This window comes from Peromyscus leucopus, chromosome 8a, assembly GCF_004664715.2.
Source record: "Peromyscus leucopus breed LL Stock chromosome 8a, UCI_PerLeu_2.1, whole genome shotgun sequence".
NCBI lineage: Eukaryota > Metazoa > Chordata > Mammalia > Rodentia > Cricetidae > Peromyscus > Peromyscus leucopus.
Window position 1 is genome coordinate 39825292 of NC_051085.1, and position 22572 is coordinate 39847863.

Sequence of the window (22572 nt, forward strand, 5' to 3'; positions counted from 1 at the left end):
CTGGCCTCCAACCGCCCTCCTCCCATGGCCAATCTGCTCACAAGGCACTTTGGTGTGATGCCTCAGGTGATGCCTGGTGAAGGCCCAGCTGAGCACAGCTGAGCAGGGCTTCTGTGCCCTTCCTTTGCCCTAGTGCCGATGTCTGGGGAGACATGCTTCTTATCTTGGACTTATAAGGTGGAGTTTGGAGTTGTCATCTTGCTTTTTATTTTATAGGTGCTCACTGGGAGACTCTTCACTTCAGAGCCACAAGACTTAGAGTCAATCTTTTTAGTGGTCTTTCGCAGAGATGTGCTATTTTGTTCTTATTTCTTCATGTCTAGTTAAACTAGATGTCTTTAATGAGGTATTGTATAGAATGATATGTGTTATCCAAGGTTTTTTTTTTTTCACATAGGAGGACATTAATGAACACACAATAGTTGGATTATTGACACCTGAGCACATTTTAGATTCAGTCATTTAAAATGCATGGCTGTCTTTCATCCATCACTTAAGAATCCAGCTTTTTCTTCCTTGGTGTAATATAATAATACATCTGCCTCCCACAGCAGTGCCAACAGAAAAATCACAATTCCCTGAATCCAGTTCTGCCATCCTGTTCTCCAAATACACATACATCCAGCGGGTCCTTATCTCCTGTCCTCCTGTGGCCCACTTGGAGTGTGTCTGAACGGTGGATGCCCATATTCTACTGAGAGGCTGGCAGCCCCTGGAGTCCACACCCTCTCTACCACCCCAGGCTTCCCAAGGCAGGGTCTGTGCTGTCAGGGGCGGGGACTCCCATCATGCACCTGAACACGTGTGGCCAGCAGTCCGGGTTGTGGCTTCCCATCTCCAGGCCTACGCTGAGGATGGCGTCCATGCACAAGACGTGGGCCGTGTGCAGCCACACCCCCTGCACCTTCCCCATCTGCTCCAGTTTCTGCTCCACCTTCAGCTTCACTGTGTGCCAGAGAGACATGAATGAAAACAGCAGCCGAGCCAGGGAGACGGACAGGGGGGAGGGCAGGATGGGAATGAAAGGGCGTGTCGTCATGCGAGGGCAAAGGGGAGCAAGGCACTTCGCTGGCTGTGAGCGTTGCCGTTCAGCAGGTGCCCATGGTTCACATGCAAACTACTGGGTGGACAAGTCCCCATTCACAGGCGACCCCTGCTCTGTGGCTCTCACGTCAGAGGGATCCTGAGCGAGGCCCCGTTCCTCCCAGCACACCCACGGGCCTGGGGGAGACACAGCAGTGTGGGAGGGTTTCATGTGCCAACTCCAGCTATACATCTGTGTCTAGACCCTCATCCTCCCGGATGCGCTCGAATTCATAATATCCAGGAATTCTCGGCAGTCCGCAAGTCTCTCTGAGCGTGTTTAGTATTCTTTATGCCTTTCTTACGATGGTCATCTCAAAAGCCATGTCTGTGCATCTGGAGCACAAGCAGGACTTCTTTTCAAGTGAAAATCATGATGTCATTTCACCCCGAGCTCACACTTGTATCCGTGAGTTATAAATAATGCTTCCGTGAAATATAATGGAGTGGCCATAACTGAGGAAGGATGTAAACATTGGCTTAGCATGCCAGTTATGCTAAATGAGAAGGCCAAGTGGTAGTGCCATCCTTAAAGAAAGCTGTCCAGTCACCAGATCTGGTGGGATAAACCAAGTGATAGTCCAGAACTAAAGAGCAGAGAAAACTATCTTCAAGGGACTCGGCCATTTTCATGTTACAAGGAGGAGGCTATTTTGAGGAAAACACTATTGGTCTCATTAACATGAAACCGATTTTATTTCATATTTTCTTTCTTTTTTTTTTAAGATTTATTTATTTATTATGTATACAGCATGTATGACTGCAGGCCAGAAGAGGGCACCAGATCTCATTACAGATGGTTGTGAGCCACCATGTGGTTGCTGGGAATTGAACTCAGGACCTCTGGAGGAGCAGTCAGATGCTCTTATCCTCTGAGCCATTTCTCCAACCCCTCATATTTTCTTATCATAACATTTTTAGCTTTGTAAATATGTTGTGCTTTAGGAATTGTATATGTAAGAATTAAACATTTACAAAGACTTATTTTATGTGTATGGGTGTTTTGCCTGTAGGTATGTATGCCCTAGAGTGAAGGGGAGGGACATAAGGGGTGTGAGCCCATGTGGGTGCGGAAATAATCAGTCTCTGAAGCAGCAGTGCTTACATGAGTCATCTCTCCAGTTCTAGAATTAGAATAAGTTGAAGTTCTTTGTATTGTGCCTGGCTGGTAATGGGGGTGCTCAGATCTGAGAATTCTTGTCCTTGTGATCGGCACTTTTAACGGCTGAGCCATCTCTCCAGACCCCGGAATTTATATTTTTGAAATAAGTTCTTGTCATGTAGCTGAAACTGGCCTCAAATTTGTGATCCTCTTGCCTCAAACGCTTGAGTTCTGGCACACAGATGTACACTACCACAGTGGCTGAATGTGAAGATCGTTGTGTGATTGACAGATACACAATACTTCAGTAAACTTTGATTCCTTCTTCCTCCTTTCCTCAGAGCTACAGGAACTGCATTGCTTGTTAACAGGTTTCTAAACATTACTCACGTTTGTGGAACAGTGACCTAAATGGCTTGTTTCTGCTAAAAAATCACTTCTGTGACTAGATCTTTTATGTATCCACGGATGGCATCAGCATCACTTAGATCATGCTTGTGTTTTTTCCTTCAGCCTGCTGCCTGCCTTGTATCTTCCACAGCCATTAGGAAAGACATTTTCTTTTCCTTGTGTCTGGAAGCTCATCAGCTTCACTGGCCCTTCCCTGTGTCCGCAAAGCTCAGGTTTTCCCGTGTGAAGTGTCTCTGGACCCCCTTTTATGGATTCTGTTTGATTTTCACCCTCAGAACAATGGTCAATCTGTCATCCCTGCTGTAATCTGAGGGGTCTCCCGTGTGCACTAGGAGCCTGGTGATGACCCAGGAGGCAGCTCAGCCAGGTGGGCCCCCGGCACTCTTGCTAGCAGACAACCCTACTTTCCTCTGTCACTAGCAGCCAGTATGACTTTCTTGTTGAGAAAGAGACACTGTCGGCACTAGGGAGGTTCCCTCACCCTACACAGACTCAAGCCTGTGGCCCAGTGGGGCTCCTGACGAGTGACGATCACCTCCTGGGCATCACACATAGAATGGGGACCAGTCTCCAGTGGTCTAGGTGGATGTGTGCGCAGCGCAACGAAGGCACCGGGAAGATCCTGCCTGAGGCTGTTGTTACCTTGTGCTATGGCATCACCGGGCTCCTGGGCTTCCCTCTCTTCTTTCTCTTCCTGAACACAGGAGGCGGCTGCCATCTGGGCAAGAGCTGAAGCGCAATTAGCAGCGACCCCTTCAGAAGAGACAAACAGCTATCCCTTAACTGAGTGTGTTCTGCAGATACGTACCGGAAGAACCCTTCCTACATGCTGACTTTCCCAATGCATTCTGCAGGGACCTTCCCTCAGGCCAAGGCTCAGGGATTTCACCCCCACCCACCAGCCCCCGCCACACACACACAGGTACCTAGTGCACAGCTCAGCCGTGCGGCTTTCCGAAGCCCGTCGAGGCTCATGCAGATGGCATCCCGTTCCTTCTGGTTCTGCTCTTTGATGCCCTCAGCTCCTAGGATGAAGGCCAGCCCCTTGGAGCTTCCTGCCATTCGACCCGTCAAGGGGGTTGACAGCGTATCAATCAGGTTCTTCCAGCAGCCAACCAAGATATAACGCGCAAAGGCCACACCTGTAAGAGGAGGGGGTGGGGGGTGACCCAGGTCACTTTCTAGAGACGAAAAGAATGACAAAGGATCTGGGGTGCTCCAGGCCTCAGATGGGCATTTTTGACTTGCATGTGATTCTACAACAGGAAATATAATGTATTAGAGTGTGTTGGTTCAGGTTTCACACAGTGGTCAATGAATAATGAATGAGACACGTCACTACCTCAGCTGGGCAATTTTCATTAGCCACCTTCCCCCGCAAGACAAAGTCATCATTTATTTAAGCCGCCATGTAACAGTTTGATTTCTGGTAACACGTGTCATGTGTGTTTATGTTAAACGCAAGGTAGACGATGGTCTTACCTGCCACCGTGGAGTCATCAATCCTCCTGCTCTGGGTGAAAGGCGACTCCATGGAAGCGGATGCCATCAGCTGGCCACCAATGGCACTGCTCTCTAAGCCATCAATATCTGCCAATTCAAAGGGGAAAGTCATCCCCAAGTCTCCCCTTTCGGCAGGCCAATCAAAAACAACCAATGGCCACCATACTACTCCTATCTTTATAAGAAAAAATCCATTGGATCTGTTATATGAGTTATAGAACCACTTTCCTGAGAACATTATAAATGTTGCTTTATTCCTTCAGTCTGTTTTCTTTCATTGTCAAAGCATTCTTTTGCATGCTGTTGTATGCTTTATGTTTGGAAAAAAAAAAAAAAAGGCCAAACTCTGCCTCTGCCATTGTCATAAAGTATTCACTGTTTTTCATCTTTGGATTGTCCTCTTACTCAAAATCATGGCTTTATCAATAATCCTATGCATAGAGTACCGCTTCTCAAGTGCTAGACTAAGAAGAATATACAACCATGCCAGGTCAGTCTTTCTCTTCCAGAGCTGTTTCGCTAGAACTAAGTAGAATCAGCCTTTTTGGTCAGGTACTTTCCATTCTAATTTGAAATATACTGATGATAATACTTTACAATTTTCAAACTGTTTCAGTTAATATATTTTTCATCAGATTGTGCCCAACCACTCAAACCAGGAAGTGAGGGCTGTTCGTTTTTCCATTTTACATGTAAGGAACTTAAGAATTGGGAGCAGGAGAAGGTATCATTTCTGGGTATTTGGACTAAGAGCCAACTGTAAAGTAGGTAGATTTCCAAAGTCAATGAAGCTAGCAAAGGACAGAATTGGATTCAGTATTTGTGTTTTCTGATTGCACACTAGGCCTCTCTACAACACCATTCCCCAGTTCAACATGGGTTCTAAAACTAACTCCTTCAAATTTTTGTAAGAATAAATTCCCACCTACAAAAATAGTTCCACAAACTCCTTCATATTCTGGCAGGAAGGGACTGGTCTGGGGTTGAAAATCTGGGTTTCTGCTTATCTCTGAATGAAGAGGCCTTTTAGGCCTGAAATAGGTACTGAGCCAATTCCCTCACTATAAAAGGAGCTGGTCATTGGATACCACACATGAATTTTGATACAACTGATACAGTCAAATGAAACATAGTGGAGTGTATGGGAAAGGAGAAATTGGATAAATTTCTTTTCAATTTGGAACTTCACCTTTACATGAGTAAGAAATGATGTCAATGCATAGTGTTAAAAAGTTTCATTTTATATGGGATTCTTACAAAATGTCACGAAGCCTTCTAGGCAACACATCAGAAGGTCATTGTGATTTTTTTCAAACGAAAATGGCCCCCACAGGGAGTGACACTATTAGGAGGTGTGGCCTTGCTGGAGGAAGTGTGTCCCTGTGGCAATGGGCTTTGAGGTCTTATATACTCAAGCTATGCCCAGTGTGGGACAATTTGCTTCCTGTTGCCTGTGGATCAAGATGTAGAATTCTTAGGTCCTTCTCCAGCACCATGTCTGCCTGCATGCTGCCATGCTTCTCACCATGATGATAATGGACTAAACCTCTGAAACTATAAGCCAGCCCCAATTAAATGTTTTTCTTTATAAGAGCTGCTCTGATCATGGTGTCTCTTTACAGCAATAGAAAAACCTAAGACAGTCATGAAAGGTAGAAATTTATATGGCTGCTACTATAGAAATAGGCCAGTTTTCTGGAATCAATTTGGCTTTCAATCAATGCCTAATGACATTACCAGAAATGATCATTTTATACAGGTTATAATAGCTCCCATGTACTGGGTACATGATGAATGAACTCAGCAACTTGAAATTTATTTAAGTATAAAGTTTTCCATTTCTATGAATGGTTTGGCTTGTTACCAGGAATGGCTGATGGTGAGACTGTTGGTCATGTCTTTCCTGGTATACAATGGGAGGGCCAGAAAGTTCCCACACCCTCACCTGTTGGTTCACACCTGAAATTTGCTATAAAGTTTCATGGACTATTGATTATTTTCATTTGTTATCAGTGTTTAGCCTGCATGTATAGATATGGACCAAGTGCATGCCATGCCTGGTGCCGCACAAAAAGGCATTGTGAGTTGCCATGTGGGTTCTGGGAACAGAACCTGGATCCTTGTAAGAGCAATAAGTACTCTTAACTGCTGAGCCATTGCTCCAGCCCTCACAGGACCTTATTTTTGTTGAATTGTTTTGAAGAGGCTACATATTGCTATCATTATCCTAGAACTAAATAACTTTCCTATGGACAGAGCGATTGAGCTTATTCTTACATTACAGCTGATTAACAGTAATTAGTAATAATACTCTGTTATTCCTTTCATATCTATTGAATGACTCTTTTTATTAAACTTTGGGTAAGAGATTCATAGACATTGCATTTGGCAGAAACCTGGTATTTAAGATTCTCAGCTGAATTCTAAGGTGCTTACACACTCCAGGCAACACTCTCTACCCTAATGAAGGGAGTTTGTGGAAACAGATGGAAACCAAACATTGCTTATAGTAAATTAAATGAATGTCTTTTACAAATAGGAATGATTGTTTAGTGTATGTTTGTATACGTGTTCATGTGTGCCTATGTGTGTGTATGCACATATGTGTAGAGGTGAGAAATTGATGTCAGCTGTCTTCCTCGGTTCCTCTTTATTTTATTTTTTGAGACAATCTCCCACTGAAACTAGAGCTCTCCTATTCAGCTAGACTGGCTGCCAGCAAATGCCAGGGATCCGCTGTATCCACCTCCCCAGTGCCAGAGTTATAGATGCTTATGTAGGTGCTAGGGATCAAACATGGGTCCTTGAGATGGTTGAGCCTTCTCTCCAGATCCCATGATTGATTATTTTTCAAGTGGTACAAATAGAACCGTGAAAAGTACAAGGTGGTCACTTGTCTCATGATGCCAATCCTCAAGAGGTGGGATCTAGATTTGATTTTATCAGTTCCATCTTGATTCTAGAAGAAAGATCCCAGATTCAAGAAAGTGCCAGACTCTGCTGTCCAGGGAGGGCCCTCATTGCTACCACTCTACCTGGTCCCTAACTAAATAGCACATCCCCTCCAAATTCCTCATTGTTGTTTTTCGCCTGCCAGCTGTCTACATTGTCACCTTTATAAAGGTCTCAGTGTCATCCATGGACACCATGGCGTACTTCTAATCAATAGACCCAACCTCCCAGCTACGCTATCCAGCTTTATCCAGCTCCGACCCTCTATAGTAAACAGCTTTGAGAGACAGGAGACACGACACAAAGACATCTTGTGGAGGACCATGTCCTTCTATGTCCCATGAGAGGACAATTCAGATTAGAAGTCAATCTGGGGACACAGAACCAGTTGAAAAACAAAAAGGCTTGAAGGATTAAGGTATCAGGGCTTCTGATGAACATATCAAGACTTTGAACATGGTTGGTAAGCCATGAAAAAACTATAAATATCTGCTCTTGCCCCAATCACCCCACCCCTAGATACTAAACATACTATTCTCAACATGTTCACTTGAAATTTCTAGTAGTTAAAGAGGATATTAAGGTTTTTGACATGGGAGACAAGGATGCTGGGAAAGCCAATGTTTGCCATTCATTTATATTCTGGGACAGCCGGGAAAGGAAGGCTGACAGGAAATGGGAATGAGGCCAAGTATAAAATCAATTGCTTCGTATTCCAAGTAGCCAGATCCCAGGAGGACTGAATGATGTGGGGTCTCAATTAGCACGTGAGAGCTTCCAGGAATAACTCTGGGCCCGTGTCCAGAAAACACAAGTCCATCAATGGGCCCACAGCATTACTTCAACAGCTGAGGGTGTTCTGTGCCCACGACAGAAGGAGAGCAAATGCTTGCGAGGCGCTTTCATGGCGCTATCCTGCAACTGTCCCCCAAAGCCTGTTCATGCATCATGGCATTTCTAAAAGGCCCCAGAACATCAGCTTCCCCACTCCTGAGCACCCCATGACCTTGGCACGAGCCACTGACCAGTGAGCATGGTGATGAGGGGAAGGCTGTTGTCCTCAGGGCTGCCCCAGTAGCCAGCTTCACCCAGCATGTTTCTGTCGAGCACCTGGTGGTACAGCTCCTCAATCCAGGCCTGGGAGAAGACCATCAGCACGCCGCTGGTCTGCACCTGTTTCATGAACTCTTTCTGCAGAGAGGCCAGGGAAGGGACGAAATGCACAGCCCCGTGAATGAACAGGTTCCCAAACGGCCCCCTCTCACTGAACCAGAGCTTTTCATTGCGGGTAGGAGTGACAGGGAGAAAAGCTGGGGTGCAGAAGCCCCCGCTTCACACAGTTGTCTTATTTGTGACATCATCTGACCGACAGCTTGCAGAAGGACCAGGATGCTGCATTTTACATTCTCGTTATCGCCTGCATGGCTATTTTCCACAGTTTCTTCTTCTTGCTGTCCCAACAGCAGCAGGGATAGAATAAGCTCTAGAAGGAGGGTATGTACCCAACTGAGACTTGACCTACACTCTCATACAGTCATCAGTTAACCTTGGGAGGTAACACGTTATTCAAGAAGGAAGTGATGAGTGATTTCATTCTACTGATCCATGATTTAGACTCATAAACTGACATTAAGGGAGTGGCTTCTTCAACCAAGGGAGCCGACCAAAGGATAGTCAACCCCATCCTCATATTAGAGCCACGAGTGATCACTGGGCAAATTTCACAGCTATGCTCTCCACCCTCCAGACCTGCACAGGCATGGGTATTGCAGAGCAACGGGGCACGGAACACACTGGCCTGTTTCTCCCTCCAGACCTGACACTCCGCTGCACAGCGGCAGCTCATCCTGGGGGAAGCCCATGCCAGAGCTTACGCTCACCATCATGCCCGGTGCCAGGGTTGGCCGCTTCCGGTAATAGTCGCCGTGGGAGAGCTTGAGGTTGAGCAGGAGGGCATAGTGTGCCGCGGTGTACAAGCTGTCTGCATTCATCAGCATCTGGAAGCTCAGGCTGCTGCCTCCATCAAAGCCAGGAGAGTGCATCATGCCTACAGGAAGGAATGGAGACACCCGTGAGGCTGCTCCAGTGTGCCAGGACCTGAAGAGTCTGATGATTCCAGCAACAGAAACTCCATTGTGCAGAACACTGTTCGATAGAGTTCAATACCAGCCAGGATGCTCACAGACCAGAAGCACACTACAGTGTATGAGGCAGGGAATGTATTCTGGAGTCAATCTGCTTACAACTGGATCTTGAGCTGTCAATCAGCAGCAATGGCTTGGGTGAAGCCCTTTCAACCCTCTATCACTTTTTTATGTCTCAAACTTTCTAGCTGCTTTCCATGACAACATAGTACCAGCCAACCGCATCCCCGTCTCCGTCAGCTCTCAATCTGCTTGCTATTTCTTCCTCCTCTCACCTACATCTGCCTCCAGGCCCGTGTGCCATCTTTGCCCCTCCCTAGGATGGTCTCCCAGACCTCTGATGAGTTCCTCTTTTGATTCTTTCAGGTCTCAAAGTCAGCTTCTCAGAGACCTTTCAAGTCCATGGCTTCCTTCCAAGGCACAGTAACTGCTTTCTCTCCCATACTTCGTACTGTTTTAATGCCATTTATTCTGCTTAGCATTATATTAATAGATAGTTTACATAGGGGTAGGGGTAGGGGTGTGTGTGTGTGTGTGTGTGTGTGTGTGTGTGTGTGTGTGTGTGTACGCACGTAGGTGGTGTGCTAGGGACTGAAGCTAGGGTCTCACACATGCCAGATCGATGCTTTAGAGAAGCAATCTCTATAGACTTTGGAAACAGGGCTCATTATGCTGCTCAGGCTGGTGTCATATTTGATCCTCCTGCCTCAGCCTCCCAGGCACTGAGATTACAGGCAACGGCCACTGTGCCAAGCTACACGTTTGTTTACTGTCTTCTCTCAGCACTCTAGTGCAAGAGCTGAGAGAAGGTGTGGCTATTAGTTCTGTTCATTAGGGGATCTTTCGCCTACAATAGTGCTGTTCACAGAGCAGGTTCTTATAAGTCATGTGATGGATGAATGGGAATTCACATGGCTATTATGAGAACCAACTGTAGTCATTCATCTAAGGTGCCCAAGGCAGCACTTAACACAAAAACATGAATGTATGGAGCCACGTGTGGTGCCACATGTGTGTGTCTCAGCACTCAGGTGGCTAGGCAAGGAAGCCTAGGTCAGCCTGGGTTTCACAGTGAATCTGAAGTGAACTTGGGCTATAAAGCTCATATTTAAAGAATAAAGTCAAAGTCAATATGGTTTCTCAAAAATCTAAAGACAAACTGGGCATGGCGATATACACCTTTAATCTCAGCACTCAGGAGGCAGAAGCAGGAGGATCTCTGTGAGTTCATTCAAGGCCAGAATGTTCCAGGCCAGCCAGGGCTATACAGTGAGATGTTATCTCAACCAACCAACCAACCAACCAACCAACCAACCAACCAACCAACCTAAAAACAAATATAAACAAACTAAAGAGCTAACCACAAAATGACTGTAAGAATTAGCCATCCTACCCTGCATTCTATGCTCTGAAGAGCTGAATGTATCAATGCTAATTGCAGGATTATTCACAACAGCTGAAAGAGGAAAAAAAAACCATGTGTCTAGCAAGGGACATGAGGGTCATCAATTGGGAATATATCAAATGGAATATCACTCAGTGCTCTAACACAGATGAACCTTGAGAACATTCTGGTAAGTATAATAAGCTAGATGAAAATACTAAGTTATATAGTCTGCTTATATGTACTCCCTAGAATGGATAAATTCACAGAGGTGGTAGATTAACTGGGATTGGAGGAGGAATGATATCTAATTAGGATGATGAAAAGTTCTAGAAATGGTGCCGATGATTATACAATACTGTGACTATAATTTGTGATACTGACTTGTACCCTTAAAATGATTAAAATACCAATGTTAATGGCATATGTTTGTTAAAAAACAAATAACAACATACTATATCGAAAACCTTGTAAGGTCTGGAGAGACTGCTCATTGGGTAAAGCACTTGCTGCACACACCTGAGGACCAGGGTTCAGGTCCCCAGCACTCACTCAGAAAGCCAGGTGGGCTTGGCAGCCTGTGTATAGTCCCAGCACGGGAGAGGTGGAGACGGGGAATTCTGGGGCAAGCTGGTTAGTCATACTAGCCAAACCAGCCAGATCTGGGCTCAGCGAGAGGCCATGCTTTGGTGTATAAGGTAGAGAGTGATTGAAGAAGACACTCTGTGTCAACCTTAGGCCTCTGCACACATGTGTACAAACATCCTCACATATATATATGCACCCACAGACATATGAACACTCACATCCACATACCAAATACACTTCAGGAATACATGTTAAAGGGTAAACTATGATGGATGAATTTGTGTCAATAAGCCAGTTTTTAAAAAATGAGGAGAAAAGGATGTCATGACCACAAACTTGTCATTGTCTTGTTCCCACATATTTTTCTCTAAAACCCTCTATAAAATGATATTTCATACTTAGTAGGATTTTCATTTGCATGGCTCCTTGGCTGTTCTCAGGTTAAGTGAGAAAGCCACCAAGCAAAGAAGTCCATCCACACATGCTCTAAGGGCAGCTCAGTCTGCTAGAGTGCTGCTGCATCTCAGCATCCAGAGAGCCCCGCGGGTGACATCACCTCATCTGCAGCTTGTACAATGTTAATTGCATTCACTTCTGCAAGCATTCAGAGACTCGGTTCCTAGATGTGGAGGAAACAGTCCATCCTAAATAGGCACATGCCAACTACTCAAGCCCATGTACTCTTCCAATCATGTCTGAGAGGACCCCTTCTTCAAAGATGTCTCTCGTTTGAAATAGAAAGTTTTTTTTCACAATAACTGAGAAATGCAAATCTGCAATTACAATGTTTGTTCATAACTGTGAAGTTTACAAATGTGCCAGATAGGGACCTGAAAATGCTCTCAAGGGTGGAACGGACTGGAACATCAACAGCTTCTGTAAGTGTGCATGTCATCTCAGTAGATCCTACTTAGACCACCCACAGCAAGGGAGCAGTCTGTTTGCTGTGCGGGGTGTTGTGGGGTGTGGTCAGAACACTCAGCCCTTCCAGACAACTCTGAGAGCACTTTGTGATTGTGAACACAGGAGCTGTAACATTATTTTATTTCTGCTGTGTCCTCCCCCAAGTCCTCAAATTTATGACCTCTTCTTCTTTAATTATTATTGTTACACACACACACACACACACAGTCTACCACACACTTTATTACATCACATGAGTCTACAAGTGTATGTATGTATGTATGTATGTATAAATGCATGTGCATGAGTGCACATACGTGTGTGTGTATGTGTGAAAGAGAGAGAGAGAGAGAGAGAGAGAGAGAGAGAGAGAGAGAAAAGAGAGGAAGACATCAGGTGTCATGATGTTTGGTAAGCCCCAATGCCCCTTCTGTTTTCATACCTTCTCCCACCACTGGGGTTACAGGCACACAGGCGGCCACAGGCAGCTTTTTTACACCAATGCTGAGGATTTGAACTCGGGTCCTCATTCTTTCACAGCAAGTACTCTTATTCTGCAAGTCACCTCCCCAGCCCAGAGGTGAATTAAAAACTGAAAGTCAGGTCTGAAAGAGAGGTCTGAATAGTGCATTCTCGGTGAGGATATGCACAAGGCTGCTCAGCCCTGATGACCCACAGGAACCCCCAGCACTCTTGAAGTGTCTGAAGGTTTGACTGCAATTCTCTGAAAGAGAGAGGGTCCCTAAAATCCATTTCTTCCCGTAATGAAGCAGAAAGTGGCATTCAGAATTTTGCCATTTAACTGATAAAATGAAAAGGGACATTCAAGTTTATGTCCGGGGGTGGGGAGTGGGGATAATCTGTAAGTGGCTTGACCTTAGACATCAGCATACGACAGCTGTTTTACACCAGTTACGAACTTGGCTGGGAATACGTTCTGGAAAACTGAGCACATGCTCAAGATGCTGAATGTGAATCTGCTGCTCTGGAAGCCATGCCATTGGCAGAGATGTAACAAAAAGCCCGAGGACGCTGCTGATAGATCTGCTTATGTCTGAAACAATTTGCTGAACTTAGTAGTGGTTGCCAGCAGTGGTCTGTCACCTGTGTGCAGGTTCATTTCTGCAATCACAAACAGCTGATGCATCTGAGTATAAGACAAAATGAAGACTATTCTATCCACTTAAGGAAAAAAACTACTTTCCAGCTATACCAGCTGTATTCTCTGGTGACATCAGTCACAAAGAAAACGACACACTGGCTGGACTTCATGAAATACTTCTGTTGGGTATTATCAATTCCTTCTCATAAGTTGTTTCTTTTGACTATGCTCAATCTTTTTCAACGAGGAAAGTGCGTGTGCGACATTGATCGATTTGCCTCAAGTTACACAGATGGAACCAGCATTCTGCACGGTGCCATGCTGCTAACGTGAGCCGACTGTACTGCACACAGCCTCCCTACTGGGTGGCAGGTCCTATGCAGTTTTCTGATTGGCCTTGTTGCTGTATTACCTCTTTTGCAGTGATAAACTAAGGGACGTACGACCGTTTGCATATACTAGCCACCGTGCTTGTATTGTCCAGGTTTCAATAACTATCGTCCATCCTGCCATCTGTAATGAAGATGTTTTTTACTGTCAGGATTAGGGCCATGGACCACCTGCTTGACTGGTTACCAGTAAACGATTAAATATAAAATCATCGTGATATGGGGCTGGAGAGATGGCTCAGTGGTTAAGAACACTGACTGCTCTTCCAGAGGTCCCGAGTTCAATTCCCAGCAACCACACGGTGGCTCACAACCATCTGTAATGAGATCTGGCACCCTCTTCTGTATACATAATAAATAAATAAATCTAAATAAATCTTTAAAAAAAATCATCACGATAGAATTCCAGAAGTCCTTTCCATGAGATAGTGCAACATTTCCATTAAAAATCAGTATTAAATACCTGGTTTAAAACACTTAATAGTTTTATAGACTATAAGAAATTAAAAATGATAAATCCTCCTCTTCTAAGGCTCAGTGATACCCCTCCCAGCAGCAGCACTCTCTTTCTCATGCACATGGGAATATAGTTACCAATAAGACAGACCACATTCTTTGTACTGCAAGGTGATGCTTCCTACAGTATATTGTAGACATCTCTTGGTACTATCTCGTTCTTTTTAATGACTGTACTGAGCACTGCATGGCTGTGTTGCTATTTATATAGTCAATGCTCGACTGGGACCCATGTATGCTGTTTCAGTTGTAAAGGAGCTGATGCAATGAGATGACTGTGAGCTGTTCTGCCAGGTGTGTTTGTGCTATCCACTCCTAAAAGAAGAATGCATATAGCTCATTATCTCCCAAATGGTTGTGAACCGTGAGCATGCACACGGAGGACAGAGTCAATGTTGGCTACCTTCTTCTACTGCTCTCTACCTTACATGTGGCACTCAGAGGTCACCATCTTGGCCTGAGACCAGTCTATATAGTGTCTTCAGCAATAGGGTCATCTAGACATGGGACATCTAGAACACTCTTTCAAAGCAGCCATTACTTAGCTCCATGAGAACCCTTTGCTCCTGAGACCAGTCTATATAGCGTCTTCAGCAACAGGGTCATCTAGACATGGGACATCTAGAACACTCTTTCAAAGCAGCCATTACTTAGCTCCATGAGAATCCTTTGCTCTTTTATTCTGCTCTCTCCCCTCCTGGCTGGACAGGAATGCTGCATACGCAGCTTGGCCAGGACAACCATCTCAGTTGGAAGAAACCTTAGCATGTCAGTCTCTGCAAACCAGAGCAGAGCGACAGAGAACACGCAGGTCCTGGAACACCGAGGTGCTCTGGATGCCAGCCTCAGACTTAACTGGAGAGAGGAAAAGGAATCCCTCTCCTTCAGTAATCACTGAGTTTCATACTATCTGCAAACACACAATACAACTGACAGAGGCATAACATACTTACTTCCTTTAGAACTCTTCCCAGTATGTTCTTTTCTGAGTTCCACAAAGACATTGAGGTAAATTCGGATTACCATTTTTTTGGGGTGGTGGTGGTAGTGTGTTGAAACCATAGTGTCCTAACCATAGTGTCGAAACCACAGTGTCCTTGCCCTCAGGTTTTGCATTTGCAAGGCTAGGACCTCTTCCAAAGACTGAAACTCATTCCCTGAGGGGCGATAAGAGGAGGGAGTAGAGAGCAAGCCAGAGACACTAGAGGTCGCCTAGCTAGGAGGCGCTGCAGCGGGTGGCTCCCTGATCTCTGCAAAGACTTGCAGGGTTAGCGGGACCAAGACACATGGAGGTGTGCAGAGCATCCCAGCTGTGCCAGAATCTTCTGGCTCCAGGCCCGGAAGGACACAGGAAGAATAATGGAGGCCCAGGTAGCCTATGAACTGGGTCAACAGGGCTCACTGGAGTTGAGGGTGGTCAGAGGGCCCTCCTTTTCAGATCTTGCATAAGCTCCAACTTGGGGTTTGACCCTGCAATGGGGACCAATTGGAAGGCATAGACTAAATTTCCTGCTAGTTAGGCAGGCTGGGGGTCGAGAGTCAGAATTGTTTTAACTTAAACAGTTTTTTGTTTGTTTGTTTAAACAGCTGAGCTTTAGACTTTACTGCTTTGTCTTTTGGGAAATTTGGTAAGTTATAAATACCCTATCATTAGCAGTCAGCTTTCCATTCAGCCACAGTGAATCCCAAGACTAACTCCAAACCACTCATCTAAGGAAGAGCCGCTCCGAAGTAGGTGCCTCTGACCTCTTGTCTATCTCTGGACAGGGCTGGAGAATTCATTTGGTCCTGGGGATCCACTTAACCCAGACGCCACCTTATTCTGTTAAAGGTCAGAGAGGAACTTCTGTAGCAGTTACGGCTCAGGTCTAGTGCCATCTTATAAAAGCCTTGTGGTCAAGTGTTTCCAAGCTCTCCCGCCATAACACCATAACAATTTTGCTCGAAATTGCTTTATTCATCTGCAGCTAGAGATGTTCATGCCAAGGACACACTAGCAGTCTGAGGATAGGCGTCCTCAGGCGAGACCTGCTAAGTGACTCATTTAGTTAAGAGAGCAGAGGTCAGGTGACAGGGCAGGCCAGAAAAAAGATTTGAAGCTTTTAATGTCTAAACGAATAAATAAAGATCTGTGGGTGGAAGTGGGGGAGGGGGGAGGGGAAGGGAAGTCAACTGAAAATATGAGTGTATGAAAAAGCCATGAAGAAATATGATACTTGGTAAGATGATTTAAGAAAAATTAAAACAGTAACAGAAAATGTTTGAATAGAGGTACCTTTCTGTGGTGTGAAAAGAAGCTTCCAGAAGCCGTTGTTATTAAATAAAAATCCCAGTGCAGAAGGTAGACTGTCTTGCTATGAGCAATTGGCCAAAGAAGTCTCAGAGGTCTCCCAAACAATACGAGCAGGTGTCCCCACTGCGAGCTGCTCATTAGAACTAGAGGGTAAGGCCCTATTGTTGAAGCCGCTGTAGAAACCGGTCTCAGGACCCCGAGAAATCAAGCTGGAGCCTGGCCTCTTCCCTGCTGGGTGGCCTCATGGTGCTGAACTGCCCTCATGGGTGCTGTTCAGGCTGCTGGGGAGACGTGACACCAGCACCGTTCTGGGATGTGGACCCGGCAAGGCACGCTACTGACCAACCAAGTTAGATGTACCGCTGGTGCAATAATGGTACGTCTCTCATGGCAGTAACCAACAGCTTCCTGAGTGGACTTGAGACCTGTTCACAGCGGGGAGTTAACGTGCGGCACCATGAACCCAATCAAAAGTGTGTGGCTGAGGAAGTCAACAGCTCTAGTAGGGGAAGCTACGGCTGTTGTTTCACTAAACGGGCACAGTGTGCCATCACGTTGTGTTCTAAGTAACTATGTTTATGCCCATAGATTAGTACTTATCTTAGTTCCTCTTCTGATACTGTGATGAAACTTGAAGCAACTTGAAGAGGAGGGGGCTTATTTGGATTACATATCCCGAGTCATAGTTCAATGAAGAAAGCCAAGGCTAGAACTCATGAAGGGCAGGAACCTGGAGGCAGGAGCTGGTGCAGAGGCCATGGAGGGGTGCTGCTTACTTGCTTGCTCCTCATGGCTTGCTCAGCCTGCTTTATTATAGAACCTAGGACTACTAGAACAGGAATGGCCCCACCCAAAATGGTCTGGGCCATCTCCCATCAATCACTAATTAAAAACATGCCCTATAGGCTTGCCTGCCTACAGGCTGATCTAATGGAGACTTTTTTTTTTTTTTTTCCCAATTGAAGTTCTCTCTTCTCAGATGACTCTAGCTTGTGTGAAACTGACATAAACCTAGCCAGGGTAGTACTGCTGTCAGCTACGGTCAGAGAAACTTTGTTCTACAGTGGCCAGCTATAACTGCAGAGACTCCTCACTGCTGAGAGTAAGTGACCGTTGAATGCCCAACCACACACAGGAAATCTGTGCCAATCCCTCTAAGGTTCAGGGGACTAAGGAAGAAGGAGTAAAAAGAATGTAAGAGATGAAAGAAAGGAAGATGGGCATGGAACTCTGACTTCCGGGCTTGGCATGTATACCAGCTGGGTTTTGTCGACTTTCCACAGACCTAGAGTTATCTGGGAAGAGGAACCTCAACTGAGAAAATGCCTCTGTCAGGTGCGTGGAGGGAAGCCTGAGAGCATTTTCTTGATCAATGATCAATTTGGGAGGCACTGCCCACTGTGGGCGGTACCACTCCTCGGCAGATGGTCCTGAGTTGTATAAGAAAGCAGTCTGGGAAAACCATGGGGAGCAAGCCAGGAAGTAGTACTCCCCCATGGTTTCTGACCCAGTTTCTGCTTTGGGTTCCTGCCCTGACTTCCTTTCATGGAGGACTGTAGCTATGAGGTAGAATCATCTTTTTTTTCCTGAGGTTGATTTTAGTCAAGTTTATCAAAACAGTAGAAACCTAAGACAACATACCTCTTGACGGCTTGAACTCAGACTGAGCTACCAATGTTCTGTTATAGAAAGGGAGGTGCTCACGGGGTCTCGCCCCTCCCTGAGGGTTTATATAATGGCTGGTGGCAGGAAAGAGGGTAATCTTGTTCAGTGGTCTGGCTATTGGTAAGGTGCCCATAATCCTGTAAACAAAGCTTCGCCCATTCCCCTATACACAACCGTAAGGAAATTCACTGGGTCATTACCATTCCCACCCATCCCCACCCCACCCCCACCAATGAGAAAGAAATAAGGGAGGAAAGAAAGAGGAAAAAGAAAGTGGGAGAAGATTGGGGTGAAGGAGATCAGTGGGAAGGAAATAAGAGAGGGTAAGAAAGGGTGGGTATAATACAAACACATTATACACATGTATGGAAATGCCATGTCATAATGAAACCCATCGCTACATATAATTAATATGTGACAATAAAAACATTGCAAAGTCAGATATCTGGCTCATGACTCAGGTTGTCTTTACTGACCAACTCATCTCCCTGGTCCATGGCATAATTATTAATTCCAACAGAAGCCTGTATATATAACTTTCCCATTTTCCAGAGACTCAATCATTACCACAAGCAGCAACAGTGCTGGGCTCTGACACACAGCTCTTCTGGGCCACCGATAACTGATGGACTATCTCCCTTGGTACCAAGGACAGCCAGTCAGAGAGAGTCCAGGTTGTGGAGCTTTATTCTGCATCATAAACCTCCACCCACAAGTCTTCTAGTAGTCCTTTACTCTCTTTAACAGAGGAAACCCTAGGGTTCACTAACATTCTCGGCTTGTGGGTCATGAACCCTTTGGGGTTGCGTATCAGATAATTTACATTACGATTTATAATAGTAGCAAAATCACAGTTATGAAGTAGCAAGAAAAATGATTGTATGGTTGGGGGTCACCAGAACGTGAGGAACTGTATTAAAGGGTCCCAGCATCAGGAAGGTTGAAAACCACTGCTTTAAGACCACAAGCAAGAAGATTATTGCCTATGAAGACACGAAGCTCTAAATGGTCTTGTTGCCTATACAGTAAAAGACAGTCTACAAACCTGAGCAGAAAGTGGAGGCAAAGTTCTGCAGGGCAGAGTCCACCTCTTCTACACTGGACAGGGCTAGGAGCCGGGGAAGGAGGCCCTCGAGGGATTGCACAAACAGCCGAGCACTGTGCTGGTCAGCCTCTTGGTTCTTCAGCAGCTTGAGAGACAGAGCGGCCGTTCGCAGGGACCGATGGCCCATGTAGTCCCGAGGGGTCTGCTCTTCATCAGCCAGTGAACAGTTGTCCGACCCAATGTCTGACACGTCGGACCTGCCGGAGTCCTTTTCTGCTGCCATGGAATACTGATCACAGGAGTCAAATTCTGTCCTCGACAGGTCTTGGTCATCTACACTGAAGTTGCTCTCACTGTACCTGGATCCATAGGACCTTGTCCTGCAGTCTACTGACAGGAAGTTAGTGATGTCAGGGTAAGGGACTGTGTGGCTTCTCTGAACTACGTCGGGCTGGTCGATGGCCTCAGGTTCTGACGCTTTGCTCATGGTCTCCTTGCTTTCCTGAATGGCTGGCGACTTGAGCCCGTTCTTGTGGTCCTCAGGTGTGGTCTGACCCAATTCCCCCTCCAAGGTGGTCTGGCCAGTGTCTGTGGTGACACTGATGCTGATGTCTGGGCTCCTCTCATGGCCTGACTCCCACGGCGTGTGCTCTGAAGACAGCACTCGCCGCTGCCAGCGGAAGTCAGCCTCATTGATCTCCATGGAGTCGCGGCTTGACTCAGCCCCATCCCTCAGCTCTTCGAGGCGCAGAAGCAGCAGCTGTACCTGACTCTCATTCAAGCCCTTCCCCTGGCTCAGTTCATCCAGGGCCCCGAGCAAGGTGCAGACGCAGGACACAGCAGCGTAACAGGCTTCAATGCCGCCTTTGACGCAAGCCTCCGTCATACCATCCATGATGCTAAACAGTGTTCAAGATAGAAAATGGCACCCAGGCATGAAAGATCAAGAAACGCCCCTAAATATACAAGCATTATCAGCCTGGCCAGTTGCACAGTATTGCAAAGAAATAGTCTAACTTGCATAACATCAAGGGTCTAGATAATACATAACACAAACATGCTCGGGCAGGGAAAAACTCCAGGTAAAATCCCCCACCTGAGACCATACTCCTCTTGGTTGACTAGCTTTACTGGGTACAACTGAAAATCCAGAAGGAAATGTATCATTTTATTCAAGAACAGACACTGCAAATTTTATTTTCGTATTATGTTCTGACCTTCAAATAGGAGAGTTGCTGTGGCTAAGAGACATGAAGACGTTTTTATGCAAACATATTCTTACCAGGTATATGCCAATGTGATTATTGCAGACCATAGAACATTAAGTTTTCTATGGAGGCTACCACAATAAAATGCTACAGCTCATACTGTAAACTGAAAAGTTCTTCCCTTAAATAATTCCATTGCATAATTTTTGTATGTTTCTTGTGTAGATTCAGTTTTAAGCCAATCTGGCAAGTTGTGAGTACTATAGATTGAGATGTTTTATGTGGCTTGTGGGTAAATAATGAAATATGTACATTTCATTTAATGTGGACTCATAAAAATTTCATGAATTTGGGGTTAAGAGGGAAAGTGTTCAGAGAAGTTGGGTACTTCAAGATAGAAAATAGCACCCAGACGCGAAAGATCAAGAAATTCCTCCAAATATATATGAGTTATTGGCTTGGCCAACTGCACAGTATTCAAGAGATAGTCTAACTTGTATAACATCAAGGGATCTAGACAATAAATGACACAAACATGCTCAGGGTGGGAAAAACTCCAAGCTAAGTTCCCACATGCCCTCAGTAAATATTGAGTGTTGGCCAATGGACCCAAAAGGAAAATGAACATACAGTTTGAGAAGATCCAAGTGAGACTTTCTTTTGGAAATGGATCTTTTCCTTGGTTCTGACTCAGTAGAGCTTGGTCCTGCCAAGTCATACAGACGCTGTGGGCTTCCAAGTATCTTCAGGAAAAAGGAGAAAAAGAACGGAAAAGTGAGTATCATGAAAATCAAAAACTAAATTACACCAAGTTTTAAAATCATGAGAGAATATAAACAATGTGCGCTTCTTTAGTGAAGGACATAAGTCAGGAGAAATGATTTCTAGATTGAGGAGCTTTTCTTGGAAATGCTTAGAATCAGAAGACTCTCTGATTTGGGATTTTATTTTCATTTTTCAATCGTATATCTGCAATGAGGTATTTTCAGGGTGATTCCTGTGGTTGTCATGTCATGTTTGAATGAGAGATTATCCATGGTCTTGGGCATTTAGACTCTTAGTTCCAAATGGTGGCACTGTTTAGGTAGGTTTAGAAGGGGTGGTCTTGCTGGAGGAAGTATGTCACTGGAGGTGGGTGTTGCAAAAGTGATGTCTCATCCCCGGTACCCTGCCCCTTCCTGCCTGCAGTCTGAGCTGTGACCTCTCAGCTCTTCCTGACACTGTGACTTCTGTCTACTGTCCCGATCCCCTCCATGATGGACTCTTACCCTCTGAAACTGTTAAGTCCGAATAACTTTTTCTTCTGTAAGTTTTCCTGGTCATGGTGTTTTATCACAGCAATCAAGCAGTAACTAATACAGGACCCAAGTTAAACAGCAAATTCATTTCACATACACCTTGTAGTCTTAGCCTGAAGGTAATGTTACACGATATTTTTAAAACTTCGGTGCATGAGGGCTTTGTAGCATGGTATTTTCTTCTTGTGGCATTATGGTAGTACTGAAGAAACTTCTGCACTTCAGACTAATGATGTTAAATGTACATTTTAATAAAGTGAACCCAAAGCTACAAAATACTAGGAAGCTACAAAATAAAATGCACTGTTATAACTATAGTCACCAGGCTGTACAATGGCTCTCTACACCTTCTTCACACTAAGTCACTTAGCCTGCATCTCTCCACCTTCCATCACTGCATCCCCAGTGACCACCATTCTCTTTTCTGCTTTTCTGTGTTCAGGATTTGTAGAATCTACATATAAATGGGATCAAGTGGTACTTCCTGTACCTAGCTTATTTCTCAGTCTAATTCATCCACGTTGTTGCCAAGGATACACTTTCCTTCTTTCTTAGAATAAATCATTATTCCATCAATACTCTTTTGACTAGATTTAATTTATGTCCTCTGAGGCTCCAGTCACTGCATGCTGTGACAGTACATTGGAGATGACACTATGTGAAATGACTGTAAGTCAAGCAGCCCCTGGTAGGCGATGGGCCACCAATTTCCTGGTTGATGTGTTCTTCCAGTGATTTTCTTACAGTTCTTTGGTTCTGCAGTTCCTTCAGAGAGAGCTGCAGAGATGGGGATGATATGTTGAGACTCCTTATTCTTCTTTGGAAGTCATGCTTTTTTTCTCCTTTTTTTTTTTTTTCAAATAAATGCAGAAAATACAACTACAAGTAATAAGATATTCATTCTCTTTTGCAGGGATGGGGTCAATAAGGCAAGGTAACATGGATAGTTCTACAGAAAGTTATCGGAGGATTATGGAGTTGCTACA

The 22572-nt window shown here is 45.1% G+C and overlaps 1 protein-coding gene across 1 annotated transcript in view; it reads right to left on the bottom strand.

The window, feature by feature from the left end:
- The window catches only part of Arfgef3 (ARFGEF family member 3), a 180457-nt gene that overhangs the window by 42577 nt on the left and 115308 nt on the right, over window positions 1-22572 (bottom strand). The window contains 8 exon segments of the mRNA XM_037200384.1: window positions 795-945; window positions 3239-3349; window positions 3523-3738; window positions 4079-4186; window positions 8077-8242; window positions 8932-9098; window positions 19081-19979; window positions 20919-21031. Coding sequence (XP_037056279.1) covers window positions 795-945; window positions 3239-3349; window positions 3523-3738; window positions 4079-4186; window positions 8077-8242; window positions 8932-9098; window positions 19081-19979; window positions 20919-21031 — 1931 coding nt within the window.